Raw genomic sequence first — 15056 nt, 5'->3', positions numbered from 1 at the left:
CGAGACCATCCTGGCTAACACGGTGAAACCCCGTCTCTACTAAAAAATACAAAAAAATAGCCGGGCAAGGTGGCGGGCGCCTGTAGTCCCAGCTACTCGGGAGGCTGAGGCAGGAGAATGGCGTAAACCCGGGAGGCGGAGCTTGCAGTGAGCTGAGATCCGGCCACTGCACTCCAGCCTGGGTGACAGAGCGAGACTCCGTCTCAAAAAAAAAAAAAAAAAAAAAAAAAAAAAAAAAGAAGTACATCATCTGTCTTAATGCACCTGACAGGAATGAACTAAACAACTATTATATTTTCTTCAGTTTACTGTATATAAAACAATACATTTTAGTTTCATGGAAGACTCCATGATCAAGAATCAAATGGCTTAAGATAAATATTGTATAAAAATAAATAAATAAAAAGAATCAAATGCCTTACTACAGATCTTTAAGAAACTGAAAACAATTATGTACTTATAAATCAGGCAATTATAAATTTACAACATTATAGTGCTATGAGAATAGATAGAAAGTAAGCATAACTCTACTGGAGGCACAGGAATCTCCTAACAAGTTGCTTTGTTTAACGAAGGTGAAATGAGTTAGTACTCACAGTCCTTCTTCTTTAATGATCTCCAGGAGCACCATGTGTGTAGTTTTGGATTTTCTTTTCTCATCAACTACAAGACCAAACAATGCATGTTTATTTTATTTACTAATTAATTTTTTTTTTTTTTTTTTTTTTTTTTGAGACAGAGTCTCACTCTGACACCCAGGTTGGAGTGCAGTGGTGTGATCTCAGCTCACTGCAACCTCCACCTCCTGAGTCCAAGCGATTCTCCTGTCACAGCCTCCCAAGTAGCTGGGATTACAGGTGCACACCACCATGCCCAGATAATTTTTGTATTTTAGTAGAGGTGGGGTTTCGCTATTTTGGTCAGGCTGGTCTCGAACTCCTGACCTCAGGTGATCTGCCCAACTCGGCCTCCCAAAGTGCTGGGATTACAGGCATGAGCCACTGTGCCCCATCTATTTTTTAATATTTTTAGAGACGGAGTCTCACTATATTGCCCAGGGTGGTCTCAAACTCTGGGGCTCAAGGGATCCTCATGCCTTGGCCTCCCAAAGTGCTGGGATTACAGGCATGAGCCACCACACCTGGCCTGTGTATGTTTAAACTAAATCCTTTGAGAATTATAATTGTCAGCATCAGCAAGTTTCACTAAAATGCCATTTACCTCACCTTTGAGCTCCCTAGGTTGCCCTAGAACTAAATGATCCGCCTGTGTGACCATGTGCTAAATTCCCACTGCAGATCCCTCGGCCTTCATCTGTTACTCATGAACCATAAAGCAATCTAATGTAATTCCTAATTTCCAAAGGAAAAGACATGACAGAAGCAATTTCTTTTCTTTTTTTTTTTTTTGAGATGGAGTCTTGCTCTGTCGCCCAGGCTGGAGTGCAGTGGCGCAATCTTGGCTCACTACAAGCTCCGCCTCCCGGGTTCATGCCATTCTCCTGCCTCAGCCTCCCAAGTAGCTGGGACTACAGGCGCCCGCCACCACACCCGGCTAATTTTTTGTATTTTTAGTAGAGACAGGGTTTCACTGTGTTAGCCAGGATGTTCTTGATCTCCTGACCTCATGATCTGTCTGCCTCAGCCTCCGAAAGTGCTGGGATTACAGGCGTGAGCCACCGCACCAAGCCTAATATATTTCTTGTATTTCATAAAGCTCTCTTGTTTTATTCAATTAATGTATATATTTTCTCATTTTAGCATCTTATAAAGCAGAGAGGAAATAAATTACTCTCTACCTTTTACAGGAGAGGCTATAGACACAAAAGCTGGAAGGACAGATGTGGATGGCAGCAAAGCCAGTATTAAAATTCAAGTTTCTTTTTTCTTTTTTTATTTTGAGACAGAGTCTTGCTTTGTCACCCAGGCTGGAGTGCAGTGGTGTGGTCTCGACTCACTGCAACCTCTGCCTCCTGGGTTCAAGCAATTCTCCTGCCTTAGCCTCCTGAGTAGCTGGGATTACAGGCTCCTGCCACCATGCCCGGCTAATTTTTTTTTTTTTTTTTAGTAGAGATGGGATTTTACCATGCTGGCCAGGTTGGTCTCGAACTCCTGACCTTGTTATCCACTCGCCTCGGCCTCCCAAAGTGCTGGGATTACAGGCATCAGCCACCATGTCCAACCTAAAATTCAAGTTTCTTAAAGGGTTTTAGCCTTGTGTTCTGTCTCCTAATCTAAAAAATAAAAAGTCTCAAAAGGATGAGGACTGTGTTTTTCCTGGCATTCTCACTGAAAACAAAACTCACCTTAACTAACTTCAAATTTCCTACCCATACCTGAAAAGCAATTTTAGAACATAAAATATGCAAATTAACCAATTTCCTAAGAATTAAAATTGGTACCAGTATGGCTTGTGGGATGGCAAACTGGCCAAACCCCCATAGAAGGCAATCTGGCTCACGCCTGTAATCCCAACACTTTGGAAGGCCGAGGCGGGCGGATCACCTGAGGTCAGGAGTTTGAGACCAGCCTGGCCAATATGGCGAAATCCCGTCTTTACTAAAAATACAAAAATTAGCTGGATAGGGTGGCGCAAGGCTGTAATCCCAGTTACTCGGGACGCTGAGACAGGAGAATCACGTGCATCCAGGAGGCAGAGGTTGCAGTGAGTCGAGATTACGCCACTGCACTCCAACCTGGGCGACAGAGAGAGACTCTGTCTCAAAAAAAAGAAGGCAATCTGGCAATAACCATCAAAATTACAAACACAATTACCCTTCAATGCAGTAATCCTACATCTGGGAATTTATCCCATAGAATTCACAGAAACAACGTGGCATAGGAACAAATCTATTCTGACATCATTTCTGTAATAACAAAAGGGTGGAAACAACCCAAGAATCTACAACGCGGAAGGGTGACACAGATTATGGTGCATTCACACCATGCAACACTCCACGGCTGTAAGACAGACGAAGACGCTCCCAATGCGCTGATTCGGAAGGCGTCTAAAACATATTGTTAAGTGAAAAGTTCAAAGTACAGGACAGCATATAAAGTATGCTGTTTGTGTAAAAAAGAGAGAAAATTAAGACTATATATTCTTATTTGCTTGTTATCCCATGAAGAAAGTCTGCAAGGCTACTCAAGAAACTGATAAACATGTTACCTGCAGTGAAGAGGAAAGGGAGACAGGGCAGACTAAGAGTGAGCATTTTCACTGCACTGTATACCTTTTTATGTATTTTGCCTTTTGAATAATATAAAATTATTTATCCAAAAACTCTAAAATTAACCAAAAATAGTAGGCATGAAGCGTATAACCTTTGAATTATTACTATTCGAAGCTAATCTTACTCATCTCTTCATGCAATTTCTGGCATAGGTTTACAATTTCAACTTGAACAAATCTGAGGAAAAAACAGGCAAGAATCACAGTGAGTTGTAGAGTCCTATGAAGCTGCAAAGGCAGATTAGGACTACATGCCTACATTAGCAATGGCATTGAGTATGTGGCTCCAGTATGTTCCTGCCTCTTCTTTTGAGACCATCTAACTCCCTCAAAAAACTCTCCCCTGTGTGCCTTAAAAAAGTCATATGGCTTCTTAGAAAAGGATTGTCAATGATTCAAAATTATTAATGCAAGCCCACTCAGGTTCTTAGATTAGAAAATGGCTGAGGCTATGACTCATCCAGGAATGACTCTGTTAATTAGGAAACATATCTTCTGGAAAGAAAAGGAAAATAAAACTTAAAAAAAAAAAAGGAAACAATGATGACCAGTATTTAAAGTCAATGTTGGATCTCTATAGTATCAGAAATCATAGATTAATTCAGAAATCACTAGACTGGGGTGGAGGCTGAGGTGAGCCAGGCCTGTATGCCCGGGCAGCCCTTCCTCTGCAGCCAACAAAAGCACATGAGTTTTTCTTGCTGTGGCCACAGGGACATCTGATAAAGCCTTTGCCCCATGGGCACCTCTGGCTTTCCCGCCCTGACCTGGAACCTCCAAGAGGGCTGTACAGTAAGCACTGCCTCTGCACCCCGGGAGAAGCAGCGGTCCTGAGCGTCTTAGATCTGCATAGAAGGGGGCACTGCCCATTCTCATTTCCAGGCTAAAGCCACCCCAGAGTGTGGCTTCACAGGGTGTGTGGAGAAAATCGCAAACAGCTCATCTAAGGAATGAGTTTGAAAGCTCCCCGCTTAGCTCTGATAGAAATACACCTGCTCTGGAAATTCGAAGGGGCTGTTGATGTGGCCTTGATCTTTGCCTGTCTTGTCATCAGCTGTCAGCAACAACTGGGCAAAAAGCTCTGGAAAAGGTCGGAGGCAAATTGAGTCCATACAGCTACAGTCCACTCTTTACCCTGGGTGTTAGAGAACTCATCTCAGACAAAGTAACATGGCCTGATGTGCACCATTGGTTCCTCAGAGCCTTTTCCCCATCTGCCTCTTTCAGATCATCGATGGGCAGAAGAAAGAGTGAAAGCTTCCTTCCCCACTGTAATCTGGAGCAGGAAGTCAAGGGGCCTCTAGAGTGGGAAAGGGGGTGGCAACTTTAGGCCCCAGTCTACCAGGTATCTATCTTCTCCCGCTTCTACAACTTATTTCAAACATCTGGGATACAGTTTCAGCTGAAAAGTTTATTTTCTCAGTCAAAACTTGTTCCCCCTTAACCCTATCCCTCCTAAAAAAATAAAATCACACATACATTAAAAAAGAAAAAAAAAAAAGGCTGAGTGCAGCGGCTCATGCCTGTAATCCCAGCACTTTGGGAGGCCAAGGCAGGAGATCACCTGAGATCAGGAGTTCAAGACCAGTCTAGCCAATATGGTGAAACCCCATTTCTACTAAAAAAGAGGTTCCTGTAATCCCAGCTACTTGGGAGGCTGAGGCAGGAGAATCGCTTGAACCCGGGAGGCGAAGGTTGCAGTGAGCCAAAATCACGCCATTGCACTCCAGCCTGGGCTACAAAAGTAAATCTCCGTCTCAAAAAAAAAAAAAAAAAAAAAGAAGAAGAAGAAGAAAAAAAGAAATTACTAGAGAAAACGTTTGCTTCCTGACACCAAATGAGTAGGAACATGATTTCTACAAAAGATAAATACTCACCCTGAAGTCGAAGTCTAGCTGTATCCAGGGGAAAAAACACTGTCATTGCTGTCACGCTTCCCTGAAAAGTTTGAAAAAGGCCATGACAGTATCACAAACATAGTAAGTCACAACTTTTTTTTTTTGAGACATGGTCTTGCTCTGTTGTCTAGGCTGGAGTGCCGTGGCATGGGTGTGGTTTACAGCAGCCTCAAACTCTTGGGCTCAAGTGATCCTGCCTGCCACCTCAGCTTCTCAAGTAGTTGGGGTTACAAGCACATACCATCCAGGTGCACAGCACCATGTTTGGCTAATTTTTATATTTTTCTGTAAAGATGGGGGTCTCACTTTGTTGCCCAGGCTGGGAGTCACAACTTTATTTATTTATTTTTTTTTGAGATGGAGTCTCGCTCTGTTGCCCAGGCTAGAGTGCAGTGGCGCCATCTCGGCTCACTGCAACCTCCGCCTCCCAGGTCCAAGCGATTCTCCTGCCTCAGCCTCCTGAGTAGCTGGGATTACAGGCGCCTGCCACCACGTCTGACTAATTTTTGTATTTTTAGCAGAGATGGGGTTTCACCATGTTGGTCAGGCTCGTCTCAAACTCCTGACCTCATGATCTGCCCACCTCGGCCTCCCAAAGTGCTGAGATTACAGACGGGAGCCACTGTGCCTGGCTGGGAGTCACAACTTTTAAATGAACAAAAGTTTATTATTAGCAATGGATCGAATCAGATTTTCAGTGAACAAATGCATACAATATTTTAATCTATTAGGATTAGTAATGTTGAAGCTTCTACTATGCTTTAGTAGAAGTACTTAATTTTTCAGAAGAAAACTCCTCTTTCTCTCCTCTCAGATACTGAAAAAGAAAACGTATTTCCCTGCATATGACAAACTTAGGGGTTTGCAACCTAGGACACATGTCAAAGATAGAAGGCAAATGGATTTTTTACCTTCTACAGGTCAGTTTCTGCTATCATGAGCACTCCCTGATAACCCCCAAAACCAAAATACCCAGTAATTAAACAGATACATACTTTTATTCTGTGCTTCATACATTCACCACAAAGTGAAAGGACATGTAAGAATCATATTGTCTTTGAAATAGTGGTTTGCTTGTGTTTTAAATTAAAGAGGAACAATCTCTTTGCTAACAATTCTTTAAGCTCATCCAGGATAACACAATGACACAAATTATCAATGAAAAAAACAAGCAAACAACAGTCTTTCCACTCAGAAGGTCATATATAAAAACCACAAGCATATATTTAGGGATGAAACCTACATGCATGAAACTTCCCTTTTGGTTTATGGTTCTCAACCCAGATGCATACCCATTGGTATAACAAGTTTCAGACTGCTGATCTAATAATGGTTACAAAAAAAAAATAACTAATGAATTAGTTAATTATTTTAGAGACAGGGTCTTGCTATGTCATCTAGTCTGCAGTGCAGTGGCGAGATCATAGTTCGCTGTAACCTTGAACACCTCGTCTCAAGCAATTTTCCTGCCTCAGCATTCCAAGTATTTAGGACTACAGATGTGTGTCAGCACACCCAGCTCATTTTATTTTTTGTAGAGACAGAGTCTCACTATATTTGCCCAGGCTGACCTCAAACTCCTGGCCTCCAGTGATTCTCTGGCCTCAGCTTCCCAAAGTGCGGGAGTACCAGGTGTGAGCCACTGCACCTGGCTTCATACAATATTTTAATCACGAGGTGGAGGTTGCAGCGAGCCGAGATTGCACCACTGCACTCCAGCCTGGGGGACAGAGCGAGACTCTGTCTCAAAAAAAAAAAAAAAAAAAAAAATTGAAAAAAAAATTGAAAAAGGGCCAGGCACGATGGCTCATGCCTGTAATCAATCCCAGCACTATGGGAGGCCTAGGTGGGCGGATCATGTCAGGAGTTTGAGACCAGCCTGACCAACATGGTGAAACCCACCTCTACTAAAAATGCAAAAAAACTAGCCGGGCCTGGTGGCACATGCCTGTAATCCCAGCAGAGGCAGGGGAATTGCTTCAACCAGGGAGGTGGAGGTTGCAGTGGGCCGAGATCACGTCACTACACTCCAGCCTGGGCAAAAGAGCGAGATTCTGTCTCAAAAAAAAAAAAAAAAGTGTGTGTGGGATACACACACACCACACATACATATACATAAATCAAGATAAATAACTAGGAACTAACTCAACTTTAACGATAAATAAGAAAATTTGGGCCGGGCGCGGTGGCTCAAGCCTGTAATCCCAGCACTTTGGGAGGCCGAGACGGGCGGATCACGAGGTCAGGAGATCGAGACCATCCTGGCTAACACGGTGAAACCCTGTCTCTACTAAAAAATACAAAAAACTAGCCGGGTGAGGTGGCGGGCGCCTGTAGTCCCAGCTACTCGGGAGGCTGAGGCAGGAGAATGGCGTGAACCCGGGAGGCGGAGCTTGCAGTGAGCTGAGATCCGGCCACAGCACTCCAGCCTGGGTGACAGAGCGACACTCCGTCTCAAAAAAAAAAAAAAAAAAAGAAAATTTGGAAGGCCTATTATCAATTTAAATAGGTCAGCCTCCAAGACAAGGGAGAATATTCTAATATTCGTATTCTTCAAAACACATATTAAATGTTACCTCTCCCTACCTATCAGCTTACAATTGGTTGTTCAGTCCTTAGGTTGCCGTAGCACTTATTTATGGCTCTTTCAGCACATATACTACAGTGAAATCCAACTCTTCTGCTAATTTGTGAGAATATTCATTCTATACCTGTGCACATCCTAGATTCTCAATTAAACATTTATTCAATTCACTGTACTTTCACTTATTTATGTTTTGATGACCCCAACATAAATGTTCTTTTCTAGTCATGATAAATGATTAAATGATATTCAATGTTTCAAGAAATGATACTCAACGACTAGATGATATTCAATGTTTCACAAAACACTGAACCCACAAAGCTTTATAAATCCTACAAATCCTTGCATCCAGCATCCTTGCTCATCTTCAGGAGGCAATTTTCCAAGAAAAACGGGAGCTGGAAAGTTAGAGAAAGCTTATTAAGTTTATTACAGCTCTGGCATTGGTTTTCTATCGCATGGTACTGCATTTCTTTTCTTTCTTTTTTTAAGATGGAGTCTTGCTCTTGTCGCCCAGGCTGGAGGGCAATGGCAGGATTTCGGCTCACTGCAACCTCCACCTCTTGGGTTCAAGCGATTCTCCTGTCTCAGCCTCCTGAGTAGCTGGGGTTACAGGCGCCCGCCACCATGCACGCCTGGCTAATTTTTGTATTTTTAGTAGAGAAGGGGTTTCACCATGTTGGCCAGGCTGGTCTCGAACTCCTGACCTCAGGTGATCCATCTGCCTCGGCCTCCCAAAGTGCTGGGATTACAGGCGTGAGCCACTGTGCCTGGCCTGATTTGAATTTTCATATGCCAGTTCTTGAGGTAGTAATAGACCTCAATAGGTAGCGAGTCAAGATTGTGCCACTGCACTCCAGCCTGGGCAACAAGTGGGAAACTCCATCTCAAAGAAAAGAAAAACAGAAAATTCAAATGAGTAACACCAAGTAACAGTTTTATAAATTTAGTAGTACTAGAAAGACTGGATCAAGAGAGTTGGCTGAAAACTCACCACTGCCTCCTCCCTACTCCAATGATTAATAATGAGAACAGATTTATATATAAAAGGACTATATAGAAAAACAAAAAGGGGTCTAATTGGTAGATGAGAATTAAAAGAATACCAGAGTGAGACATTTTAAAATTTATTTATTTATAAGTGCCATGTAATAACTGTACATGTTTATGGGGTGCAGTGTGGTGTTTCAATGCATGTATGCACTATATAATGATCAAACTGGGGTAATTACCACACCCATTACTTTAAACATCATTTCTTTGTGGTGATAACATTTGAAATCTTCTAGCTATGCTGAAATAAGCACAATATTGTTATTTGCTATAATCACCATACTTTGTAATAGAACACCAGAACTTATTCATGTCTAACTTTTTCTTTTTTTTTTTTTTTTTTTTTTGAGACAGAGTCTTGCCCTGTCGCCCAGGCTGGAGTGCAGTGGCCCAATCTCAGTTCACTGCAAGCTCCGCCTCCCGGGTTCAAGCAATTCTCCTGTCTCAGCCTCCTCTGTAGCTGGGACTACAGGCATGCGCCACCACGCCCGGCTAATTTTTTGTATTTTTAGTAGAGACGGGGTTTCACCGTGCTAGCCAGGATGGTCTCGATCCCCTGACCTCGTGATCCGCCCGCCTCGGTCTCCCAAAGTGCTGGGATTACAGGCGTGAGCCACCACGCCTGGCCAACTTTTTTTTTTTTTTTTTTTTTTTTTNATATAATAATTAATTCTATGTGCAATAAGAAAATTTTTAAAAATTTTTTTTAAAAAAATGTTTTTAAAAAAATTTTTTTAAAAAAAATTTTTAAAAAATTTTTTTTTTTTTTTTTTTTTGAGATGGAGTCTTGCTGTGTCGCCCGGGCTGGAGTGCAGTGGCCGGATCTCAGCTCACTGCAAGCTCCGCCTCCTGGGTTTACGCCATTCTCCTGCCTCAGCCTCCCGAGTAGCTGGGACTACAGGCGCCCGCCACCTCGCCCGGCTAGTTTTTTGTATTTTTAGTAGAGACGGGGTTTCACCGTGTTAGCCAGGATGGTCTCGATCTCCTGACCTCGTGATCCGCCCATCTCGGCCTCCCAAAGTGCTGGGATTACAGGCTTGAGCCACCGCGCCCGGCTAACTTTTTCTTTTTTTAAAGAGATGGGGTCTCCCTGTGTTGCCCAAGTTGGCCTTGAACTCCTGCGTTCAGGCAATCCTCTTGCCTCAGATTTGCAAATAGCTGGAACTGCAGCCCTGTGCCACCACCATACCCAGCTTAAATGAAACTTTGTACCCTCTCCTGGTCCCCCTCTCCTTCGTACCATCTCTAGCCCCTGGTAACCACTATTCTATTCTCTACTTCTTTTTTTTTTTTTTGTTTGTTTTTTTTTTTTTTGAGACGGAGTCTCATGCTGTCGCCCAGCTTGGAGTGCAGTGGCGCGATCTCGGCTCACTGCAAGCTCCGCCTCCTGGATTCAGGCCATTCTCCTGCCTCAGCCTCCTGAGTAGCTGGGACTACAGGCGCCCGCCACCGCGCCCGGCTAGTTTTTTGTATTTTTAGTAGAGACGGGGTTTCACTGTGGTCTCGATCTCCTGACCTTGTGATCCGCCCGCCTCGGCCTCCCAAAGTGCTGGGATTACAGGCGTGAGCCACCGCGCCCGGCCCCTCTATTCTCTACTTCTATAAAATCAATTTAGATTTTACTTATGAGTAACATCATGCGGTGTTTGTTCTTCTGTGCCTGGCTTATTTCACTTAACATAATATTTATTGTCCAGGTTCATCCACAACACCACAAATGGCAGGATTTCATTTTGTTTTACAGCTGAATAAAATTCCCATGTGTATATTTACATTTTTCTTATCCATTCATCTGTAGATAAGCATTGATTCCACATCTTTTCTATTGCAAATAGCACTGCAATTAACACACATATGCAGAGGTCTCTTTGACATGCGGATTTCATTTGCTTTGAATATATACCCAGTAACGGGATTGCTGGATTATACCGTAGTTCTATTTTTAATTTTTTGAGGAACCTCCATACTGTTTCCATAATGGCTGTACCAATTTACATCCCCATCAACAGTGTGCAAGAGTTCCCTTTTCTCTGTATCCTCACCAGCATTTGCTAGTTTTTTTTTTTTTTTTTTTAAATGGCTAAGTTGGAAAGTGGCGGCTCACCATATGCTACACATTTCCACTATGTCGGATCTCACTTCTAGTTTCCAGCTGAGCCATCTGAGGTGACTGGGCAGGTCCTTTCTCTGAATGTTTCATTTCCCATAAATGAGAAAACAGGTGGAGGACCTTAGAGAGTTTTGATGCGAATAACGGCTATTAGATATCCTCAAGAGCTTTTTCTCCAGACGACATGGACACAGGCACACTGGGTTCTGCTTTCCTTGTATCCCACTTCTGAGCCCAGGCCCTGTTCCTCTCACTTTCAATCCCAATTCGGGTTCCAAAGGAATAGCAAAAGGAGTCCTTTTAATAATATCTAGTGCTCCTTTGTCCTGAAATCTGGCTAAGGGAGGATTTCAGGGCCTCAGCTGGTTGAGGGAAGGTAGAGACAATCCATCCTTGCCCATCTACCCACCCAACCCTAGAGCAAGTGAGTACTTGGGGCTCTCTGGTACCTAGACATGCAAGTTCGTTCTACCAGGGCCCCTGTGAAGGAATGGGATCCCTATTTTCTGTCCTTTTTATAATAGTCAATCTAATTGGGGTGCGGTGATATCCCATTGTAATTTTGACTTGCATTTCTCTAATGATTAGTGATGTTGAAGTTTTTTTATATATCTGTTGGCCAATTCTATGTCTTCTTTTAAGAAATGTCTATTCAGAGCTTTCGTTTTTTTAATTATTTACTTGGTTTTTGTTTGTTTGCTTTGTTTTGTTTTTGCTATTGAGTTGAGTTGCTTATATATTCTGGATATTAACCTCTTGTCACATGCATAGTTTGCAAATAGTTTCTCCTATTGTATAGGTTGTCTCTTCACTCAGGCCAGTCATTGTGCCAGGCCTGAAGTGTTTTACTGAGTCTGTGAGAAAAGGGTGGGATTATGGTTGACATGCAGGAGAGCCTCCGGGTCTGTGTCAACTGTGAGCATCATTTGCTGTCTTGTCAGAAAATGGTCCAAGGCCAGGTGCAGTGGCTCACCCCTGTAATTCCAGCACTTTGGGAGGTCAAGGCAGGAGGATCACTTGAGCCAGGAGTTCGAGACCAGCCTGGACAACATAGCAAGACCCTGTCTCTATAAAAAATAAATATAAAAAAGGTGAAAAAAGAAAGAGAAGGAAGGAAAGAAAAAGACAATGGTTTAGAACTGCTATTCTGAGGAAAGCATTATTGGCTGGGCACAGTGGCTCACGCCTGTAATCCCAGCACTTTGGGAGGCCGAGGTGGTAGATCAATTGAGGTCAGGAGTTCGAAACCAGCCTGGCTAAAACAGTGAAATCCTGTCTCTACTAAAAATACAAAAATTAGCTGGGAATAGTGCCACACACCTGTAATCCTAGTTACTTGGGAGGCTGAGGCAGGAGAATCACTTGAACCTGGGAGGCAGGAGAATTGCTTGAACCAGAGGTTGCAGTGAGCTGAGTTTGTGCTACTAAACTCTACCCTGGGCAACAGAGTGAGTGAGACTTTGTCTCAAAAAAAGGTAGCAGAGGAATACAGAAGAGTAGTGGGAATGTTGCATTGTGATGAGGACTCAACCCACCATTGCTGGCTTTGAAGATGGGATAAAAAGCCACTAGCTAGGGAATGTGGCAGCCTCTAGAAGCTAAAAAGGCAAGGAAATGGATTATCCCCTAGAGCACACATGTTCAGCCTTTTAGGGATAATCCTGGGACACACTGGAAGAAGAATTGTCTTGGGCCCACATATAATACACTAATACTAATGAAAGCTGACGAGTTTAAAAAAAGATCCATGCATAATTTTTGTGATATCCGCTACAACAGATAAGCAAAAAACTCCTTGCATTCAAAGGACTGGACACAGTTGCAGGCCTGGAGCCTCCAAAAAGGAACACAGCTCTGCTGACACTTCGATTTCAACTCTGTGAGACCCGCATCGGTCTGATCTACAGATCTACAACACCTACAGATAATAAATTTGTATTATTTTAAGCCACTAAGTCTGTGGTCATTTGTTACAGCAGCAATAGAAAACTAGTAATACAACAGAATTACTATTATACAAATGGTGGACACAAACCCTGGGAAGCAGAAGGAAGCCCTGGGCCAACTTTCAGGTTGATTGGCTGGGTGCCACAGTAATACCAGACAGGCAGTACCAGTCCCAGCTAGTAACTGTGAGTACGGGAACCTGACTTGCCAAAGGTGACTTGGAGCACCCAGTTGGAACAGGAAATTCTGTGCCCAGAAAGCTAACCATTATCATATTTTGCCAGAAACCCATTCTACCTTTTTGCTACAATCCCTGGAGACTGGAAGCAGTAAACAGATAGGCAGAGGCAGGGGGAGAGCTGTGAAGTGGGGAGGAAACTAAAAGCTGACCAGTTTTAACCAATTAAAGGAGATTTGTTTACACACACACACGTATGGATTTGTTTTAGGCTTTGTTAGAAAACATAAGTGTAAATGTGCCGGGCACGGTGGCTCAAGCCTGTAATCCCAGCACTTTGGGAGGCCGAGACGGGCGGATCACAAGGTCAGGAGATCGAGACCATCCTGGCTAACACGGTGAAACCCCATCTCTACTAAAAAAAATACAAAAAACTAGCCGGGCGAGTTGGCGGGCGCCTGTAGTCCCAGCTACTCGGGAGGCTGAGGCAGGAGAATGGTGTGAACCCGGGAGGCGCAGCTTGCAGTGAGCTGAGATCCGGCCACTGCACTTCAGCCTGGGCGACAGAGCGAGACTCCGTCTCAAAAAAAAAAAAAAAAAAAGTGTAAATGTGAGGGTTAAATATTTAAAGTTGAAATGTAGGCTTCCATTTCCAGCAATATGGTAGCCTAGACAACATGCTACAAAATACCTAGAAATGTTGAATAAAATATATATAACAAATATCCTTTAAATGCTTAGCTGAGCTCACAAGAAAGTAAGGGAAATCCACTGGGGCCAGGAAGAAGATTAAAAACCTACAGGGTTATGAAGTCTCTTCTATTTTGGTTGTCTGAGCATTTTTTTGCCAGTCTAATTGCTCAAGGGGCTTTAAAAAAACAGGTGGAATTAACATATTATAAAATCAACCATTTTAAAGTATTCCATTCTATAAATTCATAATATTGTTCAACCACCACCAACGTTCCAAAATATTTTCATCATCCCAAAGAAAATCTCATACCCTGGCCAGGTGCGGTGGCTCAAGCCTGTAATCCCAGCACTTTGGGAGGCCAAGGTGGGTGGATCACAAGGTCAGGAGATCGAGACCATCCTGGCTAACACGGTGAAACCTCATCTCTACTAAAAAATACAAAAAAATTAGCTGGGTGTGGTGGCAGGCGCCTGTAGTCCCAGCTACTCAGGAGGCTGAGGCAGGAGAATGGTGTGAACCTGGGAGGCAGAGCTTGCAGTGAGCCGAGATTGTGCCACTGCACTCCAGCCTGGGTGACAGAGCGAGACTCTGCCAAAAAAAAAAAAAAAGAAAAAAAGAAAATCTCATACCCATTAAGCAGGTACTCCCCACCTCCCCTCTTCACTCAGTTCCTGGCAGCCACTAATCTGCTTTCTGTCTTTATTCTGGATATTTACTCTAAAGGAAATCACATAACCTGTGACTTTTTGCTACTGGCTTTTCTTTTCTTGTCTTAGAGATAGGGTCTTGCTATGTTGCCCAGGCTGGAGTGCTGTCTGTACCTTTTCTTTTTTTTTTTTTTTTTTTTTTTTTTTTTGAGACGGAGTCTCACTGTGCTCCCAGGCTGGAGTACAGTGGCGTGATCTCGGCTCACTGCAAGCTCCGCCTCCCGGGTTCACGCCATTCTCCCACCTCAGCCTCCCAAGTAGCTGAGACTACAGGCGCCCGCCACCACGCCCGGCTAGTTTTTTGTATTTTTAGTAGAGACGGGGTTTCACCATGTTAGCCAGGATAGTCTCGATCTCCTGACCTCGTAATCCACCCGCCTCGGCCTCCCAAAGTGCTGGGATTACAGGCTTGAGCCACCGCGCCTGGCCTGTCTGTACCTTTTCATAGGCACAATCATGGTACACTACAGCCTTGAACTTCTGGCTCAAGTGATCCTTCTGCCTCACTCTCCCAAGTAGCTATGACTACTGATGATTGCCACCACGCCCGGCCATGGCTTCTTTACACTTATCATGCTTTCAAGGTTCACCCATCCTGTAGCACGTATAAATTCTTCATTCCTTTTTATAGCTGAGTATTCCATTGAGTGTATA

General features: G+C 43.5%; 1 protein-coding gene across 3 annotated transcripts in view; it reads right to left on the bottom strand.

Annotated features, from left to right (window-relative positions):
* Positions 1 to 15056, bottom strand: part of SLC25A17 (solute carrier family 25 member 17) — a 54148-nt gene that overhangs the window by 24852 nt on the left and 14240 nt on the right. The window contains exons 2-4 of one of the 3 annotated variants that reach the window (XM_025400027.1): positions 5109 to 5169; positions 3357 to 3409; positions 597 to 663 (exon numbers count right to left, since the gene is read on the bottom strand). In XM_025400027.1, coding sequence (XP_025255812.1) covers positions 597 to 663; positions 3357 to 3360 — 71 coding nt within the window. In that variant the 5' untranslated portion in view covers positions 3361 to 3409; positions 5109 to 5169. The remainder of the gene's footprint in view (positions 1 to 596; positions 664 to 3356; positions 3410 to 5108; positions 5170 to 15056) is intronic. The other 2 variants (XM_025400026.1, XM_025400028.1) reach the window with 2 other exon arrangements.

Source organism: Theropithecus gelada, chromosome 10, assembly GCF_003255815.1.
Source record: "Theropithecus gelada isolate Dixy chromosome 10, Tgel_1.0, whole genome shotgun sequence".
Lineage (NCBI taxonomy): Eukaryota > Metazoa > Chordata > Mammalia > Primates > Cercopithecidae > Theropithecus > Theropithecus gelada.
The sequence above is the reverse complement of the archived record's forward strand: the minus strand, read 5'-3'. Positions and strand labels throughout refer to the sequence as shown.